General features: G+C 44.3%; 1 protein-coding gene across 3 annotated transcripts in view; it reads right to left on the minus strand.

Annotated features, from left to right (window-relative positions):
* The window catches only part of Uvrag (UV radiation resistance associated gene), a 254,426-nt gene that overhangs the window by 160,966 nt on the left and 70,179 nt on the right, over window positions 1-23,281 (minus strand). For all 3 annotated transcript variants that reach the window (XM_006508349.3, XM_030243116.1, NM_178635.3), the window contains one exon: window positions 18,093-18,175. In XM_006508349.3, coding sequence (XP_006508412.1) covers window positions 18,093-18,175 — 83 coding nt within the window. The remainder of the gene's footprint in view (window positions 1-18,092; window positions 18,176-23,281) is intronic.

Below are 23,281 nucleotides of genomic sequence, written 5' to 3' on the forward strand. Positions count from 1 at the left end.
CTCCTGCTCTTGGTCCTGCTTGATGAGATCCAGTTGTGTTTTGTTACCACCTACTGTATGCCGAGGATAACTGACTCCAGTGCTTACTAGCTGAGTATCGACTGGATCAGAGAGTAGTTAACTGGAGAATTCTATCCTACCTATGACCGTTAAGCTTGACTTCCAGCTTTACTGAAGTAGACTTTCCTAGACTATTAGCAAACCATATCTCTGGTGTATCTGTGAACACAGTCCCAGAAGAAATTCACTACAAGAGAGAAGAGCCACCCTGAAAGTGGATAGCACCATCCCACAGACTGGACCCTAAATAGTCTCTGATGGGGAAAGGAAAAAGCTTACAACAAAAGCCAAGTTGCTCCTACATGCTACCACCATTGCAGTGCCTTCCCTCAAGCTCACAGTCATGGAACCAGTGGTCACGGACTGACACCTCTGAACCCCATGAGGCAAAATAAATCTTTCTACCCTTGAACTGTTTCTCTCAGTTATTTGGTCACAGCAATGGAAAAACTAACACAGAAGATTAATACTGGGAGTAGGGACATGTCTATGACTAACCTGATCACATCATTCTTTAAGTCTTTAGAGCCAGTTTGCTGGAAAGGTTTAGGTAAGTGAGCAGGATGAAGCACGCAGCAGTGTGAGCGAGCTTTCAGACGGGGATTTCAGATGGCAATGGAAGTGAACTAGAGGCCACTCAGATTAATTTTTAAAAGAACTTGGGTGCATTTTGTTGAGACTTTTAGGCTAAATTTAAAGTTAACAGACTAACAAGGCAAGGGGAATACAGTCAGCTCATCATTCACACTGAATTGTTATCACATTGAAAAAAACATTACCAGAGTCTGGCTTAGCCAAGTCCATAGTGAGAACTGAGAGAGAGAAAGAGAGAGAGAGAAAAAAAAAACAGAGCAAACGGATTTGAAAAACTTGCTGTTTGCCCAAAAATAGAGCATAAAGCTAGGACTGAAGAAGATATGGTCAGGGCCACTAAAGAGAAGCCATATTTCATTTGGACATTAGGAAAACTGCCTTAACCACATTTAAGAATTTGGTCAGGCCGTGCACATTGCAGGATAAAACAAATTTTAACTAATCTCAGACTCTGAAAGCTAGGAATATAGCTCCAGGTGTAGTAGAGCATTTGCTTAGCATATGTGAGGCCCTAGGTTTAAGCCCAGAACCAAAAAGCAAAACCATCTAGGGAAGGAAGGGTTTGCCTATGTCCAGCCATCCAGGTGGCACCACAGCTGAGGTGAAGGGATTGAGGCCAATGTTCAAACTGGCAGCCAACTTTGATATCACCCTTACATGTCCTTGTCATGCATGCTTATTGAAACAGGCTCTGAGAGGCCTGCATCCAGACTTCAAAGGAGGACCTAGGAGGTTAGGCAGTACACGCACGCATGGCAGGGTGAGAATTCCCAAGACAATGATCTGTGGAGCTGTAAGGGTGAAACTGAAGACACATGGGGACTCTAGGAAATCAGAGATGACAAGAACACGGAAGGTCAGCTGAGGTAGACTGCCAAGCCATTTTTAAGAGAGTGGCCTTGGGCTTTGCAAATGGGAAAGTGGCAGGGACAGTACTCGAGCCCTTGGGAGTTCACATCACACCATCGCCTGTCTAAGATACCTGGAGCTACAAGATCAGAGGCTGCCGTGTTAGGTAGCAGCAGCCTTGCTTTGGTCCAATCCCATCTTGTCTTGTTGTCACTGTTTCCTTGGAGCACATGACTTGTCTTCGTAATTCACAACACATCACAGCTAAGAGCTCCACCTTGAATCTCAGAGGAAACCCTGGATTAGAACTTCTGAGGAATGCAGGGGTTAAAGATACAGCAAACTCTGGACATGAGCTGACGCATTGTGCTAGGATATGAACCTGAGCCTTTGGAGACAGAATACTACGGTTGAAGGAGATGCTTGGGGTGTCAAGTTGATGAGGAGAGGCCCTGAGAACCTTGATCTTGACTGTCAACTTGGTTCAACTGAGAAGCTCCTAAGATTAGTAAAACAAACTGTAAAGGCATTTCCAGGAAGCATTAAAGAACGGGAAAGACCCACCCTGGACATTTGGCACCACCCCATAGGCTTCAGGTAAAGACGGAGATCAAAGGAAAGAAAACCTACCAGTACATTCTTCCTGGCACCTCCTCGGCGGCAAGCTCCCTGTCCGTGTCTCCACGGTGAGGAGAAAGCTTCGTCCACAGTCCACATGTCATGACTGTAATGCGCCCTACCTTAGGCCCACAGTGGCTATGGACTGAAACTAGAAACCAAAATATATCTTTTCTCCCTCAAGCTATTTGTCCTGTGTATTCTGTCATGGAAACAGAAAGACTAATAAACACACCACTTATAACGTGGTACTTCCTCTTCCTCACCAACATAAAGCCCCAAACAATGATGTAACTGGTCAGGCTGAGATGCAGATTTAGATAGGGCAATGTAGGAGGCTCCAGAAGGGGTAAGGCCACCCCTTTTAACCCAGGTTCCTTCCAGAGTCCCAGCAGCTGACTGTGCCCTGGGGTGGCTCTTGACTAAGTGGGGCTCTGTTCCTTTGGGAATAGCTTCTCTAGAACAGGGTGGAAGAGCTGACAGAAACACAGGGTCCTGCTAATAGCAGGAACCTAACAAAACAATGCGCCCAAGGACACTGAATTTCAAATAACTCACCAGTGCTCTCCTGGATTATTACACCCTAATCCTTGAATTTTCAACTACAGTGTCTGTCACACAACATATGTTCCATATAGCAATGAGAGTCATAAGGATACCATATAGCAAGGCTCTTGATTGTTAGTAATCTATGTTTTTTTCATAGTCACAATTGATCATGACAAAATCTTGGCAAACCTATAAACCCAATCAAATAATGACAGAAACATCAGACATCTCCAATGAGACATTCTAAAAATATCTTAGGTCTGTCAGGGTCGTCAATAAAACTCTGCGAAACTAACAGTCCAGAGAAGCTTAGGGAGACTGGCTGGGCACACTATGATGGCCTGGGTGGTGACATCCGAGGAAAGCGTGAGCCTTAGTTAGTAACATGTCAATTCTGGTTCACTAATCATAATAAGTGTATCACACTAATACACAATATTAAGAACAGGTGAGGCTAATCAAGCGTGGACTGTATGAAAATGTGTACTATCTTAGCAATTTTCAACATAAAACTGCTTTAATTTTTTTTCAATGTTAGAAAATGCATCTGGCACTAACAGCAACATTCTGATGAGGTTTCAAGCTAATTTTGTAAAACAAGAACAGACTTTTTTTAAACCACAAAATAAAGAACAGGTAATTTGTCATAACACCAGACTCAGGCTGCTTACGCCAGCACTGTGAGAAAGCAGTGCCTAGATCCTACTGGAAACTGGCCAGCAAGACACAACCAACAAGCAATCCCTTTTGCTTCAAACAAAGGAGCATGTTTTCAAAGAAATCCTGCTAAGTTGTAGTGAGGCCTCACAGAAACCCAGCAGCCTTCTGCAAGACCAACCAAATCCTTTGACAAGAGACTCAGTTAAGAGGACACTTCTAAAATAGCAAGTTGGCAGTCTAATCCTTGTCCAGCTATTTCTGGACTGATGAAAGAAACAGTTCAAACTTGAAGATCTTGAAAAATGAGCAAAGGGGCCTGCCTCTGAGGCTGACACTGCAGAGCGGAGCCCACCTGGAATGATGCCCTGTGTCGAGTGCCATGGTGAGAAGTGGCAGCCATCCCCTGGAGTATGCATTCCCTCCCCAGCTCAGAAGGTTGGAAGTGGTTTTATGGGAAGATGCACCCCCACGTATGACAGTGAGCTCTGCACACAGACCATGGATACCCACCCCAAACACTCTACGGTCCATAAAATCAAGACCACCTTTCTATTTCCTTGTGCCCAAAGGGCCTCATGTGACACTGGGAATGAAGAGTTATCAGCACACTGAAGAAGCAATAGCCATTTTAGTAGTCACAGATATTTTCACCCTGGTGAAAAATGTAATATACAATGACTGTCCTTGTTTCTCTCCCATTCAGCTCAGTTTCCAAGGCCTATTGTTATTAATTAGTTCTTCAGTCCTTTCTTCTGGCCCCTGAACTCTCTGGACCCAAGTGACTTATCTTTAAAAAGTCACTTGGGTGACTTTATTTATTATATGTAAGTACACTGTAGCTGTCCTCACACACTCCAGAAGAGGGAATCAGATTTCATTACTGATGGTTGTGAGCCACCATGTGGTTGCTGGGATTTGAACTCAGGACCTTCAGAAGAGCAGTCAGTGCTCTTAACCTCTGAGCCATCTCTCCAGCCCAGAATGATGTCTTATATTCAGAGCCCAAGCATCCTCCCTGAGCCTGCAGCATCGTGGTCACCTAGACAGTTAGAAATGCAACCCTAAGGCTCCACCACAGATCCGGTGATTTGGAGACTATAGAGATAGGACACAGGAGTTTTATATCCAGGTCACCACCTAAATCCAAGAGGGGGAATTGGGAGATGTTAAGCCCAGCTATTCTGTAATCTGCTTCTCTGTCCACAGATGTTTACATCTCCTCACCTTCCTCACACCAGCCAGAAGACCCTACTGAAAAGCAGTCAAGTACAGGGAAAAGCATGACTTTCCCATCTGCAATTGTGACAAGGGATTCTGTGACTGTCCCCTATTTACTGCTTCCACTGTGACATCAACATGCACATCCCTCCTTTCTGAGGGCCTGCCATCCACCCAAACACTGACTCCCTTAACTAGGTTTGTATGACTGCAGTGTGCCTGTAGTCTATACATCAACGGGTAGGATATAAATTTGGTGAACAGAGCGCGCATTCCTGATCCTCTCCTTCACCCCAGTGTTAGTATCGCTTCCTTGTTCCTTTGGACAGAAAAAAAACCCAGTAGTCTTCAGTTCTTCTCTTCATGTTCTCACTTCCACTGACCCCCTAGTCACACCCATCACACTGCCCAAGCTCTTGTGCCGTCATCAGTGCACTCAAAGCTGCTGAGGTCAGCATTCTGCTCCCAGGACTCATTGTATCCAATCAGCAACCTGGCATCCAATTGATCTCATTCTTCAAAAATCTTGATTTACTTAGGCTTCTGGAACATGCTACTCTAGATCCCTCCAATCTTGTCTGTGCAGAATTTCTGTTAAATGCTGGAATCCTTTAAACAGAATCTAGGGGCTGTGGTGGGGGTCCTCCTTCCTGCTGGCCTTGGAGCTGTGTGTTTTTGCAAGGCAGCTTCCTTTTTCAGGCATGGAGAATGAGGTTGCCTTTTCTCCACCAGCTGCTTAAGTGTCAAGTCCTGCATGGCCATGTACAAGGGACTGTGTGACATAGTCCCCGCCCCTGGAGCAGAGCCAGCAGGGCACAGGCCTCCAGGAATGTTCATGGTTGCTATGCATGAGGCTTGTTTATATAATATACATAATTTACTTTATGTTCCTCCTTTGGGAGACCTTGTCTCTGCCAAGGTTAATAACTCCATGATAATCAGAGACAGCACTAGTCTGGGAAGTGAGGGTATGTTTAATGATCTTAGCAAAATAGTAAATGCTGTGATCTTCAGGACATCCCTTAAGGCTGTAGGAAAGAACTCTAAAATTAGGTTCAAATATATATATCATTTCCCAACTATGCAAAATATAAGGATGCATTATGAGTTCTATGAGGAGCTTCATGGGCCAAAAGAACAGGGACAGCTGCACTATGAGACAGCTTGCCAGAAAGATACAAAGGCAGGCAGATTCCTGAGTTCAAGGTCAGCCTGAAATGGGGCAACGTTTGGCCCCTGCGTGATGGAAGCAGTGATCTCAGAGCCAGATCCAACCCAGCTAGCTTATTGTCTGTTCTTACAAAGGCAGGCAGATCTCCAAATTCATTTGCAATGTTAAGAAAATGTGCTTGCTGTCTTTCCCTAGAAGTCAAGGTGCTAAGGTGAAAAAAAAATGCAGAATGGTGGCATAATCAAAAGGGAACCTGGAGTGGACAAGTGAATTGATAAGTAAATAAAAGACTGGGTCTGCGAGAGCTGAGCTGTCTGGTGATCTTCAGGAAGTCTCTCAAGCAGAACACAGGCTGTCAGCGTGTACCTGAGAGACCAAATCCTAAGTTCAGCCTCCAGTTTAGAAAACTCAGATAAACTAACAGACCGGGACCTCCTGTTTCTAGGCTAACCCCAACAGACCAGCATATCCAGGTTAATCTCCCCCAACAACTCAGCGTTTCTAGGTTAATCCACAACAAGCCTGTCCCCTGCCTAATCACCACCAAGGCTGAGGGGAGCAGAAGTTAAGTTTATAGCTTGACTCCCAGCACCAGCCAATTATGTTAAAGGCCATAGTAGCTCCCCAATTAGATAGCTGCCAGGCTAGAAACATTCACCCCCTGCTTGCTGCTTTCTATAAAGCCTTACCCCATATTCAGGGCTCCTCTTCATCAAAGTCTTTCTGCTGTGTTAGGACTGGCGGGCAGGGAGCCCAGATCAGCTCCTGTTTGTTTTTAGGGGTTCACTAACACTTCCATGGCACTACATACGCACAATTTTCTTCAAGTCATTCTTTTTGCTGTTCCCCAAAACTCCTTCCTCAGATCCCCCCTGCAAGCCCAGGATGGCCCTTGGCACTTCAATACTACAATGGGACGGTCTGGAAGAGCAATAGTAACACACTTCTGGTGCTTCATAGCAACCTCTCACTTCTAGTTCCCTGGCCCTGAGATAACAAATATTTCCAGGGAGTGGTTTATGTTAACTACACTGATATAATCCCTAATTCACTTATTGGGCATCAACTGGCTCCTGAGATCAAATACATATATGCATACACACTTACATACAAACAACAGCTTCCTTGGTATCTCACCCTAACATGCTATGAACGCACTCTTCATTTCCTGTCAGTGCCTACCCCGCCCAAGGCATCCCGAAGCATTTGCTTTCATTATTCTACCTGATCCACGGAGTTACTTGGGGCAAACATTTATCCCTAAGTCAAATCTCTTCCTCACACACCACTATCCAGTCCATCCGCAGGTCTAGCTAGCTGCCTTGAAAACTGTGTCAGCATTTGACCACCTTCTTCACAGCAGCTAAACCACTCTCTTATCTTGTCTATACGTTTTATTCTGTGGTACTGGAATCAAACCCAGGACCCTGAAATGCCATAGCCTGCTCTAACCACTGAGATAAACCCCCAGATCATAAATCATTTTCTTTACGTAACTCAAATCACATTATCATTTTGTTCAAAACCCTTGGACAAGCTTCATATTATGCATGGGGAGAGCGAAGGGGTGGGGTGGGGGGCATGTATCTAAAACCCTATGGAAGATCTGTTCACTGCATTCAAACAAGACAACCTTCTGGCTGTAGCTGTTTTTGAAACAAACCAAACTCCCTCCCACCCCAGTTCTTTGATACCTGTGATCACTCCTTTCTGGAATGTTCTTCCTCCAGATGCCCACTCTGCTTGCTGTCTTCTCTATTTCAAGTCTTTTTGTTCAATTTTTTCCCTCTGTAAAATCCTCCGTGAACTCTAATATCTCATCCCTCCATCCTCGGCACTCCCGACCCCTGCCCCAGTTTTGCTCTCTGTCACTGACTACTGGGAAAAATAAAAACTACCCAAAAGTTGTCCATTTATTTCCCAGTGGGGTGCCACGTCTGTGAAGATAGACCTTGTATTTCATCTTGCAGAGACGGATCTGGTCCACCCCAGACACCAGCACCTGTGGGTGTCAGCTTCACTCGCTCTCAGGGACAGCATACCTGAGATGTATCCCTTCCTAAGGAGCTCAAAAACCTACAAATGTAAGGCGCGTAGGAAGCAAGAAGGAAAATGAAATCAGAAGCCTTTGACTCTGGCCTAGTGCTGCCTTCAGTGAGTCATTCCCAGTGCTGGGCCTCAGTTTTCTGAGATCTAGAGAGAGGGAAAAAAGAAAAATCCCCTTTGCAGGGTAAATGACACAAAGCAGACAATGACTTCTCTAGCCGAGAGAGAATACTTGGTTGACACGTGTTCACTTTATTGTTATTCACCAGATTAACCAAATAAACTGCTTAAAGACAGACAACAAGCATATTCCCAAAGCTGCTCTCTCTCTGGGCTAAATGTCCTATTTCAACTAATCCTTATAAGACAGCTAGAGGCTGGCCATGATGCTGGCCACCTCCCCAGGCGTTGTCTCACCATAGTAAACTGGCACCCAGATAGAATATTCCAAACGTGATCTAATGGGCTCCAAGCCCAACAGCCCATTACCCTACCTCATCTGGACAATATATTTTCATTGGTGCACCATAACAATCTTAGCTCCTTCTTAAATGATGCTGAGTCGACTGTATGGCTTATACCAAAGTCTTCATGAACTCCAGTTTCCGGATAACTTCCCCAAGAGTTGTTTAAAGCCAGCACCACTCGGGTTCAAATAATTCTGTCGCCAGAATCAAATAATCTTAAGGAAAACAAAGAAAGAATGCTAATGTGAAAAAACCGTCTTACCTCCATGGTGAATGCAAGGAAGAGAAGCCTGGAAACTGGCAGGGTAGGGGGAAGGGAGTCAGTGTTAGATCATCCACACTGACAGGTAATGGTGAAGACAAACACACACAACAGCATCCATGGGTCGCAGGTACGCCATGGAGGACACCAGTGGAGCCCACTGTGAAAGTCTCCAGGACACCAAGATACCTGGCCCAAGTGTGCCCACCAAAGGGACTTTACTGAGAGGACTGCCACTGAGTGGCCTCAATAAAAGAGAGGTGTTTCAAGAGAAGTCTCCACACTACCTGGAGGATCTACGGGTAAAGCCTTTGTTATCTGCCCTTCTGAGCCCTCTGTGATTTCCTACATGAGTAACTTGGGACCAACGTGCTCAACTTCTCTGAGCTTGAGTTTCCCTAATAATAAAACAGAATTATAACAGCAGCGTGTCTACTGTGCTACTACAAAAATATGTATGCAGACGCTAAAGAAATGGCTCAGCAGTCAAGAGCAGGGATGCTCTTATAAAGACCTAGGTTTGGTTCCCAGCACCCATATGGCAGCTCACAACCATCTGTAACTCTAGTTCCAGGACATCTAATACCCTCTTCTAGATTCCCTGGGCACCAGATATGCACATAGTACACATATAGGAACTCATATACAGAAAAAGTAAAAAAATAATAATAATAAGGGTATGCAAAAATTTTAGCACTGAATACTGTTTGTATTCTAGATGTTTGGATACCACTTTCTTTCCCTGTCTACTATGTAGGCCTTAATCAGGAAAAGAAAGAAGTTAGCTAAGTCTAGGACATGAACTATTTAGAAATTATTCCTAACTTTCAACAAATAAAAGACTATTTGCTCGCTAGCCTGTTAATCTCTAGAATCTAAGTTCCCAAGGTAAAACCTGGCTTCTTATGTGCACAGACATTTCCAGTCCTAAGGAGCTATTTGCAGGAACTCAGTTATTATAAGCACACTGTCAGGGGATAAAGGCTAAACTCTGATTTCCTTCAAAGGTGTAGTATCCACCTTTAGAACAACTGCGGTACTGGGGCCACGTAATACCCTGACACAGATAAGGTTTTAAGTCTTCCAAAGCCTCTGATTCGTCCTCTTAATAAAACTGGATGTCAAAATCAAGTGATGGGTGGGGTGGGTGCTTAATGGTAACTGGTTGTTTTCCTTGGCACAGACATGAGGGTGAAATCACTAACCGTTGGAAAGCTGCCTCAGAACATGCCCGGCACAGTGCAAATGAAGTTACCGGGCAGCCACGAGGGGCGGATGCTGGAGCCTTAACTCGAAGTGACATCTTAAACAAAGTCGTCCTGAGTAAAGTAACCCTGTGAACCCAGGCGAGGATGCGCGCACCGGGGCAGAGGGAGCTTGTGCTGGGCAGCAGGCAGAGGGAGCACGTCTCGAGTGGAAGATGATCCACAGACTTAACTGCCTCTGATGACGTCCGTCCTTCACCTCTCCAAGCTCATCTTAAACTTCACTCACCTTTTTAATAACATCTGAAATTTAACATTTATGCTAAACCAAAAATCCCTCACAGGGTTTTGGAATGACTTGTGGGATTAACCCTCTATGTCCCACCATCTACTGAACATCCAGTAAACCAAAGATCCTCCTGCCTCAGCTTCCCAAGTGCTGGCATTACAGGCAGGCACCGCCATGCTCTATCTTTTCATTAATGACAATGTGCATCCCAAGAAAAGCAAGAGAGAATTTTCCTCAGAAAACAAGAAGCATGCCTGGCGGCACATAGCAGGAAAAGATGTGGAGGAGATGGTAGGATGAATGGCTGGATATAGTAACTGAGAATAAGGTTTTCTTAAAATTATACGGCTTTCTTTTTTTTTTCCCCCCCTTTGGTTTTTTGAGACAGGGTTTCTCTATGTAGCCCTGGCTGTCCTGGAACTCACTCTGTAGACCAGGCTGGCCTTGAACTCAGAAATCCACCTGCCTCTGCCTCCCGAGTGCTGGGATTAAAGGTGTGCGCCACCATGCCCGGCTTATACTGTTTTCTTATGGTAGCAATATGTACACAAAAACAGAAGGAAAGGTATAGCTAATACTAAATAGGAATATTTTACTCAATATATAAAATAAAATAATATACAAAAGGTCTAACATACTTAAGAGCAAGTTTAGTATAAAAGCAAATCACATGAAATCACATGAAGAAAACCTCAAAATATTACTGAGGAAATGAACAAAGTGGGCCAACATAAAGACATAGCTTTGGTGGGAATGCTAACCTAAGAATGACAGTTCTCCCAAAGTTATTATGAAAATTCAGTTAATCATATTTTCCCTTTAAGATTTCAATAAAGTTGATTTTCATTTTTAGGATGAACTTAAACACCACATGTTGTTTGTGTCTCTGGAAGAACCATCTTAGAATTAAACTGAGTATATTTTTAAGACTCAGAAACCCCACTTCCAGGATTGTAGCACAGAAATAAAAGATGGAAAACCAAGAGTATATATGTTATATCACATGTATGCACGTGCATGCACAAGCAAACATGCACACAAGCATTCTGCAGCACTGTAGACACTGGCAAAGCAAGCATTAAAATACTACAGTCAGGGTAAATAGAAAATGTCTGTCTAAGAAAGAAAGAAAGAAGGAAAGAAAGAAAGAAAGAAAGAAAGAAAGAAAGAAAGAAAGAAAGAAAGAAAGAAAGAAGGAAGGAAGGAAGGAAGGAAGGAAGGAAGGAAAGAAAGAAAGAAAGAAAGAAAGAAAGAAAGAAAGAGAGAGAGAGAGAGAGAAAGAGAGAGAGAAAGAGAGAGAGAGAGAGAGAAAGAAAGAAAGAAAGAAAGAAAGAAAGAAAGAAAGGAAGGAAGGAAGGAGAAAGGAAAAGAAAGGAAAAGAGAAGTGAAGCGAAGAAAAAAGAGAAAAGAAAATGTCTATCTAAGGTGGGGGGTGCTTCAGGCCTACAGGCTCCAGTGGATCACTGCAACCCAAAGATGTCTCACACACACACACACAAGACCCTGTTATACTAACTGTTTTGTAAAACAAAACCAAAGTCACAAATCTGGGAACAGGACAGGGAGCTAGGCAGGAAAGGCTGGGAAAGTGGTTAGAGGCTGGGTTAGAGTGGCCAGAACACACTCTACAGAATAGCTATAAAACTGTCTCAGAACAAAGCTAAACTTTAAAAAGTAAACAACAAAACAAGATAAAAAGAGAAACTCGACAGGCATGGTGGCGCACACCTTTAATCCCAGCACTCAGGAGGCAGAGGCAGGTGGATTTCTGAGTTCGAGGCCAGCCTGGTCTACAAAGTGAGTTCCAGGACAGCCAGGGCTATACAGAGAAACCCTGTCTTGAAAAACCAAAGAGAGAGAGAGAGAGAGAGAGAGAGACTGACTCACAGGCAAAGAGTTGATTAAAACAGCATATATGTCCACAACATTATATTTACATTTTCTACTTTGTCTTATGCAACTGATATTTTTTAAAAGTTGTAATGGTATTTTAAAGTAACTTTTTAAATGTTCCTTCCTTGATTCTTGGGTCGCATAAGTAATTTTTAAATTTTCTTTAATTTCAGGTTCATTGGTGTTTTGTCTATAGATATATCTGAGTGAGAATGTCAGATCCCCTGGAACTGGAGTTACAAACTGTTGTAAGCTGCCACGTGGGTGCTGGGAACCAAACTTGAGTCCTCTGGAAGAGAAGCCAGTGCTCTTAATCTCAGCCCCACAGAAGTAAACTGTTAAACATAAGTACATGTAAAATAGTAACAGGACAATGGTGGGGTAAATGAGCGTTAGTCGCAGCAGGGACCATCACTGAATCACCAGAGAACGAGCTGGAGGGCTTGTATAGGCCGTGCTGAGTAGGAAACTGAGACAGAGAATCATTACTGTGTGCATTTTCCATCCAACTCTGTAAGTCAGTAATTAAAACCATATCCACACATAGTATCCATGACATACGCACAGACCGTGGGAAAGATGCGGACAGCTAGAGATGAGGCAGGGATTGCTGACACAGCAGTGTGTGACTGGGGATCACTTGGACGTGGGTTCTGGGTTTGGGTGGTTTTCTGGCAAGGAATGGGGAAAAGGGGCTTAAAAAGGAGAAAAGCCAGAAAGGAAAAGGAGGGACCACCTAAAATTACACTAACATTTATTAAAATCCTATTTTTACAATGTGTGTGTGCCTTTATGAATATGAATACGAGCACATATATCTATATTATGTAGACAGAAAAGGAGAAAATAAAAAAATTTTTTAAAATGCCATTATACATAAACACAACTTTTGTTTAACCCATGCTTGCACAGAATATCCAAACTTTCCATTCTGATTGAGAATCTTTCTGAAACTTACCCTGTCTCTGCTCTTCCACAAAGGCTAAATGAGCAGTATTCGATTCCACTGACTAGCAGCCACGGCCTGATGGGAAACTGCACTCACACTGGAACCTGGCTGGGGTTCTCGGACCTGCTTTGGCAACCATCTGTGGACCTGGACAAGCTCATACTACCAGCCGTGTGACTGTGGGTATGCAACTAACTGCCTTGTGTTTCAATCTCCTCATCTATTAAAGAAAAAAAAAGGACCAGGCTTTACCACAAAAGGACGGAGTTGCATTGCTGTCAATACTTAGCCAGCCCAGGTGGTGCACACCTTTAATCCCAGCACACTGAGTCAGCTCTTTATTTATTCTATACCTATGTGCCTGAGCATATACACGTGTGTGGGGGAGCCCAGGAAGACCAAAAGAGGCATCGGGTTCCCTAGAACTGAGTTACAGATGGTTGACCGAGAACCACCACGTGGGTGCTAGAAACAGGATCTGGGTCCTCTGCAGAAGCAAGAGCTACAATCCCTGAATTATGTTATTGTAAAACGCCCAGTGAGGCAGAGCTACTGACAGCACATGAAAAAATCTGCAGCAAAAAGATACAGCCCAGGAAGACAGACAGAAGAACAGGGAAGGGTGACACAAGAGCCACCCGGAGGAGACTCGAGAGGACTCAGAGCCAACTAAGCCCCAGTGAAGGAAGATGAGTCAGAAAACAAAGATGACTCTGATTTCTAGAACCGTGGTACAGACACCAGAGGAGAGAAAGAGGAGGGGGAGAGGGCAAAGCTGATGAGTGAATCTGGCCAGGCTGGAGCTGAGGCTCCTCAAGGGCATGACTGAAAGTCCAACAGACACCCCTGAGAAACACAGACTGTGAGACCAAGGAAAGGCAGGCAGCAATGGGGATCTAGACTGGGGCTTCTAGCATTCAGACAGGCAGGTTGATGCTGTGCCAGTGGAGCAGAGCTGACAGGGGAAATAACACCCCAGAGTCCCTGGCATGGGAACGGAACCTCAGATACACACTGAAGAGCCAGCCACATGGCCGGGTGAAGAATCCCTCCTTCAAGAAGCCTCAATGCTCTTCATCAGTGTGAAGAGACAAACAAGGTTGTAAAACCATGACTGACCAGGGAGAACGAAGCTAACTTTGAAAGCAGGAGTGACCGCAGGAAACATGCAGGAAAGACAGCAAGAAGGCGAAGGGGAAGATGATGCTAAGAGAAAGAGCCAGCAGAACAAGCTGGAACTCAGGCATCGCAGAGAGGAGCTGACAGTGAGGGCTGCACACACCAGGCACCCCCGTCGTGTCATGGGAACTGTCTTAGGGATTTCGCACTCCTGGCCTCCGCTCACCCTCCCAACATTCCTAATCTGATGAGACAAACCCGACCAGCCTGGAGCAAACAAAAGGGAAGGATCCTACCCAAGGTCCTGTACCGTCTACCAGCACCGGGCACTTTCAGTAGGAGGGCCCACGCAGAGGACCACAGCCGGTGCCACTGCTGTTTCCTGTGTACTAACCTGGAAAGGGCGAGGCATTTCAAATGAGAAGAAAGCCTACAATACGGCCCCCTCTCTACAAAGTATTAAGGGGTGAGGCCAAGGATGACACCCTGAAAGATCTTTTACCCTCAGAGAGTGGAAAGATTAGAGGTGACCCTGTGGCTCCAGTCTTACCCTGAGGACACCAGGGACAGCCTTCGAAACTCACCATGCTGACCCTCTCATACCCACTCAGTAATTCACTACCACCAGCAAGAAAAGTGTTTAAAGGCAACAACAACAAAGTCCAGAGTTGCCCCACCCCTGCGCTTTATCGAATTACCTGTGCCCCTACAACAGGGAAATCTAGATCTGGACAAGTGCTTACTGAGCAGCCTTCCACAGCAGCGGTCCATGCTGTGTGGAGGCCCTCCCTCTAGCCAGCTGCTCATCCAAACTGAAAAGTAACTGGCATTTCAATGTCAGTTGAAGGACAACATTGACACCTTGTGGTGAACATCCCAAAGTATGGAACACAAAACCAACATTGACACCTTGTGGTGAACATCCCAAAGTATGGAACACAAAACCAACATTGACACCTTGTGGTGAACATCCCAAAGTATGGAACACAAAAGCCAAATACCTCCTGTCTGTCTGCCGGAAAACAAACCTGCAATCTCAGAGCTAACCAAAGTTCACTGCCCCCCCCTCCCCCCCACTGACGGCAACTCTGGCAGACTTGATTACTCCTGGGGAAATGGTAAAGCTAGCCTGGGGTCTCCAGTGTGAGCCAAGGCACCTGACTGCTTTCCTACACACAATACAAAACTCCCATGGGAAGTAGGTGGTTTTGGTGCACACCCTGGTCTAGACGTTCCAAAGCCCTAACTTCACCAAGATTCCCTAGTTTCCCATGACACTTACCAGCAAGCATTACTAAGAAACTATGGCTCCCAGGATCACAATACACTGAAAGAATTTTTTTATTAACTTTTATTTTTAATTTTGAGACAAGGTCTCACTTATAGTGCAGGCCTGAAACTCACTATGCAGCCCAGGTTGGCCTCAACCTTGAGACCATCTTCCCTCGGTATTAGGGCAAACGGGCAGCACAAAGCCTCCTAGCTGGTGCAGGTTATTAATTAGCATATACTCCTAAAAAGCACAACCAGGAGACTAACATTCTCACTCTGAAGCGAAGGGCCGTTAAGGAATGCAGGCAATGTGGGCAGTGTTGTTGTTGTTGTTGTTGTTGGAGACGGGGCCTCATGTAGTCCAGGATGGCCTAGAATTTGACACATAGCCAAAGATAATGCTAAGCTCTTGGTCCACCCTCTTGTGCCACCTGAGACTATGATTTGAGGCTTGTACCTCATGCCCGGCTGTGGCTATATTTTCAAATTATAGGCTAAATAGCAAAAGTGTTATAAATCAAGAAGAAATAGGAAACGAAAAAAAGTTTTTTAAAATATCCCCATTCGGGGACAATGTTAAGTGAGTAGAGGAAAGAACAAAGAAACGGAGTCTGGGAGGAACACAGTTCCCAACAAGCGTTCTACATCTACCACAGCAGAAAGCTCCCGAGAGCAATGCTTTCAGCAGAGCAGACATGGCTGCCACTAAAAGAAGCAGGAAAAGTTCACTAACTTTGACAAGTACAACTTAGAGTTTCTGGGTACACAGTGATTCCTGCAGTTCAGGTAGGTAATTTGGTTGATAAACAGGCATTTAAACTGGCTCAGAGAAACTGGGTCTTGGGGCTGGTGAGAGGTCTTGGCTGACAGGACTGTAACAACAGTAATGAGGACAGAAAGAAAAATCCCAGGAGCCCACTGACCAACAAGCCTGGCAGAGATGTACGCTGCCACGCAGTGAGAGACCCTGCCTAAGTAAGTAAGGTGGAGAGTGATGGAGTGAAACAGCCAAGGTCTGACTCTGACCTCTGGGTGTGCATATTCCTCCTCCATGTGTGCACTCACATGTGTGTGTGTGTGTGCGCGCATAGTCACATACACACACATACATATGCACATGTGCACACACAATGTGCATATACCACCACACCCCACACAAAAGTAAGTCTATGTTGTTTCGTAGCAATTTATTACTACAACAGTGATTTTAAAAAGCACCTATAAACTATACAGCTTAACACTACCACTTCTCCCACCACAAGAACCAGAACGGTTAAATGAACTGGAGTAAACAGGACAAGTGGAGGTACTGGGGACTGAACTCTGCACCTCACACATGGCAGGTAAGTGCTTTTCCACTGAGCTATCCCTGCAGCCCCACTCCTGCATTTCCTATGGTATCCCATCTCTTACCTCCTATCCTCCTGAACAGCTTAGAGCTTTCTGCACCCTTTAACATACCCTCTTTTCTCGGTTGACTATCCCAAGTGCCTCCCTTTTCTCTAAGTTGGGGATTTTTCTTTTAGCGCTATTGTTTTCTCCCATAAGATTGCACAATCTCATACTTAGAAAATACCTTTTTAAAAAATGTTCTCTTAAATCAAGGTCAAGAAATGTAGCAGTTTATTTGCATTTGAACTATTTCTGCACACTCTATTCTTCACTTTCTACGTCCCCAATTCAACAGACTCAAAAGAATGTTCATACAATTAGTAAACCCTATCTGTTTACACATCCCAAGCAGTCAAACTGAAGACACCTCTCAGACACAGGTCAAAGGTCATCAAACATATGTGGCAGCTTTCGGGTTGTTATCCCATAAGAATAATTTTCACAAGTCTCGTAACCAAACTCTATGTCATCAAATATAAGATTCAAGGCTCACAAAGGAAAGGCCACTTGTATAATGTTTAGCAGATAACCATTCTTCATGAATCCTTCTGGATTCTTCCACTAGAAAATCTATAGAGGAGATGTAAGGCCCTAAAATTTATGATGTGCTAAGTAAACATTAGAAAAACGATAACCAAATCAAATGTCCACTAGCAATCTGAGCCGAACAAAGGCTGAGTGTTGCGCTGACTATACTGGGAAATGTCCCCTGGGAAGTGTCCCTGATCACCTACCACATGAAAAACTGAAGCTAGATTTTTTTTTTTTAAGTTGGTGTGTATCTTGAAAGCACCAATTTTTTTATTTTTTATTTTTTTTTTTCATTTTTTTTTATTAGGTATTTAGCTCATTTACATTTCCAATGCTATACCAAAAGTCCCCCTTACCCACCCACCCCCACTCCCCTACCCACCCACTCCCCCCCTTTGGCCCTGGCGTTCCCCTGTACCGGGGCACACAAAGTCTGCGTGAAGCTAGATTTTTAAGTCTTTCAAACTTAGTCCCAAGCATTTCATACAGACACGCATCCATACAGAGAGCAGAGGCAATTAAACCTCTGAGCCTTGGATCTCTGCAAAGCTCCCCTGGCCCTGGCCCTCGGGCCCTCTTAAGGTGCCGAGCAAGCTAAAAGCCTAGGCCACGCCTAGGGCTGTGGGTGGGCTCTCCTGGGGAAGCATCCTTGGTAAGTTCCAGTGATGTCCGTGCTCTGCAGACCAGCAAGAGCCTCGCACTCTGCTTTCGGATCTGCAGTCTGCAGCTGTTCTTTCCCACTACCCAGTGAGAGGAAATGGCTTTTCAAAGCCTCTGTCAGGGAGATAAACTTAAATCACTGAACAACAGGATTTATGGAGCCTTCACTAAACAATGCTAAGCCTGAGCGAGCACTGGCCTCTCCAGCCCGACATCCCTCACACCTCAGCACCACAGAGCCACAGCCAGAGATCATTCAAATCCAGGAGCCCCTAGGGAGGTTCTTACCGCAGCAAAGAGAAGACATCGTAAGAATTGCGAACACAGTTCTGGTCCACCTGAAGGAGGTTCTTCTGTGCGTTTGGATGACCCTGAAAGGCAATGGTGAAGAAAGTAAACAGACAGACACAAAATCTGTGCCAGACCAACCATGCCTGCCTTTCTCAGGATATGACTCATCAAAGACCTGGGTCCACTTTAGAGACCCAAAAAGCATAATCTCTGTGGGAGCCTCATCAAATCTCTCAGACAAGTGGATTTAAAACTCAATTCCTTCTCCCTGTTCCCACAGAAACAAACAGTTGTGGTCGAGGGCTGTGGTTAGCTTCCCAGGGACGGTTCAGAGTCCTTCAGTACATTATGTGACTGCAGAGGGTGGGCCACTCTTCCCAGGAGGCTGGCTCCCAACACCATGCTGTCTCTGGATGCCAAGTCCCACTTGGGAATATAAGAAACAAGTGTTCCCACCTACACAAGCACCAACATAACACAGTGACATAGGAACAAGTTACTTAAGAAAGGCAGTGTAAATTGTAGTTAATAAAAAGACTGGGCATTGGGGCTATAGCCATTGATAGGGTGTCTGCACAGCATGTGTAAAGCCCAGATTCCATTAGCAGCACTTGGAAAAACGAGAGGTGGCGGTACATGCATAATCCTGTCACTCAGGGGGTGGAGCCAGGAGGGTCAGAAGTGCAAGGTCATCCTTAGCTACATAGTGAGCCAGCCTGAGCTACCTGGGGCCCTGAAAAAGACTCTGGACTCAGACTTTCATGATCCTTTCAAACCCTTAATGTCCCAGGTCTGTGACTGTCACCTATACCTTCTTAGTCAATTGCTTTCCCTGTCTGTAACATAGAAATGACAGTTGTGCCTACCTCATAAATGTTATAGGAAAAGTTAGTATTCATAAAACAAGCCATGCAAACACTAAGTCTCTGCTAGGACCAAAACACAGACTTTTTAATTAATAATAAACACTGGCACGGATGTGAGAAAAGGAGTGTGAGTTAGCACAGTCACTGTGGAATTCCATGTGGAAGTTTCTGGAAAAGGTAAAAATTTCTAGGAATTCATGAGCTACCAAAAATGACTCAAGAAGAAACAGAAAACCAAAACAGACTTTTCATGCATAAAGAGGTAATCATAAGACTACTGAGAGAACTAAATATAAAGGCATAAAAGTGTGGAGGCAGGCAGAGACTTGACTAGTCAATCCTATAATTATTTAATGATAATATACCAATATACCAATGCAGCTCAAAGTCTTAAGAGGAGAAAGGAGGGGACCAAAGGGACTTTCTAAGTCACTATATGAGATCAATACTACTCTTAGAACAAAGCCAAATGAAGCATAAGAAAACCTCATACTATTATACTTTATAAATACACACACTGAAATCTTCCATAAAATATTAGCAAAACTAATCTAGCAGCATATTGAAAGGATGGTTCCATGCACTCTGGCAAGTGTTTCTGGATACATCCCCAAAAGAAAGCAAGGATCTGAATCTAAGATTTGTGTATCTGCAGGCATAGTAGCCTTATTCACGACTGCCAATAGGTGGAAATAACCCAAGAGTCCACAGACAGAGGAAACAACAAACAAAATGTGGGCTATTCATACACTTAGCTTTGAAAGAGAAAAAAAAAAATCTAGTACATGATCCAACCTAAGTTCTAGCCAGAACAATTAGGCAGGAAATACAAAGTACACCCAAATTGGACCAAAATAAAATGGAAAACATCTTATGTTCTGGATACTGTCAAGGCAGCAATAATATCCGAGGCCATTCACAGATTCAACACCTCTCCATCAAAATCCTATCTGTCTTTCCTACAGAAAGGGAAAAGCCAATTTTCAATCCCCATAAACGCAGAGGAGGCTGAGAGATGACAAAGAAGACTTACATTGTCTGACTTCAAAACGTACGGGGAGGCAACAGCAATCCAAACAAGATGGTCAGAGCCAGAGGAGGACCAAAGAAAGGAAGGAAGGAAACAGATGAGGGTGTAGAAATTAAACCCAAGTATCTATGATCAACCAACACAACCTATCAACAGCAGGGTGCCAGGGCTAGGCAAGGGAGAAATAAGCTCGTCATAGAACGTCATGACTGCTGGCCACATGCCCAGCAGCACTGGTGCTAGAGAAACTCGGAGGGAACAACAGTGAAGAGTTACTTCATTTACAAGAGGTCAGCTGTAACAGAATAGTATTAACAGCCTACGCCAACAAAATGCAGAAGAACGAGCATCCTTACAGATCAGTGTTGTTGCCACCAAGGAGGATACCTTAGTTAGGGTTTTACTGCTGTGAATAGACACCATGACCAAGGCAACTCTCATAAGGACAACAGTTAATTGGGGCTGGCTTACAGGTTCAGAGGTTCAGTCCAGTATCATTAAGGAGGGACCATGGGAACATGGCAACATCCAGGCAGGCATGGTGCAGGAGGAGCTGAGAGTTCTACATCTTCATCTGAAGGCTGCTAGCAAAATACTGATTTCCAGGCAACTAGGGTGAGGGTCTTAAGCCCACACCCACAGTGACACACCTACTCCAAAAGGCCATACCTGTGAGTATCACTCCCTGGGACAAGCATATACAAACCATCACACAGGAGACGTTCCAGAATGCCTCAAAATGTTAAAACCTGGAACTAGAAAATAATAATGTTTTGTTGTTTTGCTTTGTTTTGTTTTGTGTTTTCAAGACTGGGTTCTCTGTGTTAACGGTCCTGGCTGTCCTAGAACTCACATTGTAGACCAGGCTGGCCTCAAACTCACAGAGATCCACTTGCTGAGATTAAAGGCGAAAGGCATTCTCCACCACTGCCTGGCAATAACAATTTTGCTCCCAGGTTCCTACCAAAAAGAACTGAACTCAGGCACTCAAACAAAAATTTGCCCTCAAATGTTATGATAGTCAAAGGACACAACCCAAATGTCCATCCAAGGCTAATGGATAACGAAACTGGTACATCCTCAGAAAGATGAAGTGCTATATATAATATGTAGGTAAATATATTATATGCAAATATAAAAACATGCTACATGAAAACTGCTAAATCCAAAAGATCACAGACTATGTGATCCAACTGACATGGAATGTCACACACCACGTGATCCCACTGACATGGAATGTCACACAGTGTGATCCCAATGACATGGAAGGTCACAGTGTGATCCCACTGACATGGAATGTCACATACCATGCAATCACACTAACATGGAATGTCACACAGTGTGATCCCACTGACATGGAATACACAGACTATGTGATCCCACTGACATGGAATGTCATACACCATGCAATCACACTAACATGGAATATCACAGTGTGATCCCACTGACATGGAATGTCACACACCATGTGATCCCACTGACATGGAATACACTGAATACATGAGTCTGTAAAGACCGAAAGCAGACTGAGAGCTCTGGGAGGTGGACGTGGGGAAAGGCACACTGGCACCAAGTTTTCTTTAGGATGAACTTTTACTGATGTGTCAGTCTATGTGTTTATGTGCATGTGAGTGCAGGTGCTTGCAGAAGACGGCACTGGGTCCCTTGGAGCTGGAGTTATAAACAGTTGGAAACTATCTGACTTGGATGCTGGGAACTGAACTCACATCCTCTGTGAGAGCAGGAAGCATTCTTAAGCAGAGCCATCTCTCCGACACTCTTGGGTTTTCTTTAGGATAATAGAAAGCTTGTCAGCTTGATAGAGACAGTAGTCACATGAGCAGCACTTCAATTTCAGAAGACTTGGCTAGGAAATAATGTCCTATCATGAAGATGAGAAGACAATGACACGCAGGAGAGACAGGAGACTAAGCTATAAAGTAACTTAGCCTTCTTAGTTTATCTAAAAAGCTGCCATGCATTTTTTCTACTTATTAAAACTCACCCAGGGCCTGGAGCGGTAAGCTCAGCAGCTAAGAGTACTTGCTCTTGGAGAGGACCTGGGCTGGATCTCTAGCACCCACATGGTTGGCTTACAAACATCTATAACCCAAGTTCCAAGGACTCCAGCAGGCACATATGTATTGTACATAAATGCAGGCTTGCAAAATAGTCATACACATAAAGTAAAATAAATAAATCTGTGGTTTTTTTTTAACCATCCAAGCCAGTTATGGTGACACAATTACTGTCATCCCATCACTTAGGAGGCTGAGACAGAACTTGAAGTGTAAGGCCAGCTTGGGTGACATCTGTATGAAAAATAAAAATAAGGAGCCATGAGGATGGTTGAGCCAAGAAAGTGCTTGCCTAGTGCTGGTGTAAAAGCCTGGTGCGGAGGCATAGAATCGTTAATGCAGGCCCAAGAAAAGCAGCAACAGGAGGGTCCAGGAGGTTCGCTGTCTGGCCAGCCTACTTGAATCTGGGAGCACCAAGTTAATGACAGACCCTGTCTCAACAACTAAGATGAAAACTGACTGAGAAAGACACTGGTATCTATCTCTGGCTTCCATATACATTTACACACATGTGCTCATATAACCCCACTCATGAGTTTAACACACACACAAACACACACATTTAATCTACAAGTGTTAAACACATATCTACAAGCAAGAAGCACATGGTAACAGGGAGGGAACACTGAACTGAAAAGCTGCAGCCAGGCTTTAGCCCACTCTGCCTGTCAGGTAAGGCAGGAAACTTGTTTCGCTCCTCTCGTCCTCATTACCTATAACTATAAAATGAGACAACTACTAAAAGCATCAATGAAACAAGAATGCTTATGTGAGATTGCAAGCTGGTACAACCACTCTAGAAATCAGTTTGGTGGTTCCTCAGAAAACTAGACATAATACTACCAGAGGACCCAGCTATACCTCTCCTGGGCATATACCCAGAAGATGTTCCAACATGTAATAAGGATACATGCTCCACTATGTTCATAGCAGCCTTATTTATAGTAGCCAGAAGCTGGAAAGAATCCAGATGTCCCTCAACAGAGGAATGGATACAGAAAATGTGGTACATTTGCACAATGGATTCATGAAATTCACAGTCAAGTAGGTGGAACTAGAAAATATCAACCTGAGTGAGGTAACCCAATCACAAAAGAACACACATGGTATGTACTCACTGATAAATGGATATTAGCCCAGAAGCTCGGAATACCCAAGATACAATTCACAGACCAATTGAAGCTCAAGAAGAAGGAAGACCAAAGTATGGAT

Source organism: Mus musculus, chromosome 7 (assembly GCF_000001635.26).
Source record: "Mus musculus strain C57BL/6J chromosome 7, GRCm38.p6 C57BL/6J".
NCBI classification, from domain to species: Eukaryota; Metazoa; Chordata; class Mammalia; order Rodentia; family Muridae; genus Mus; species Mus musculus.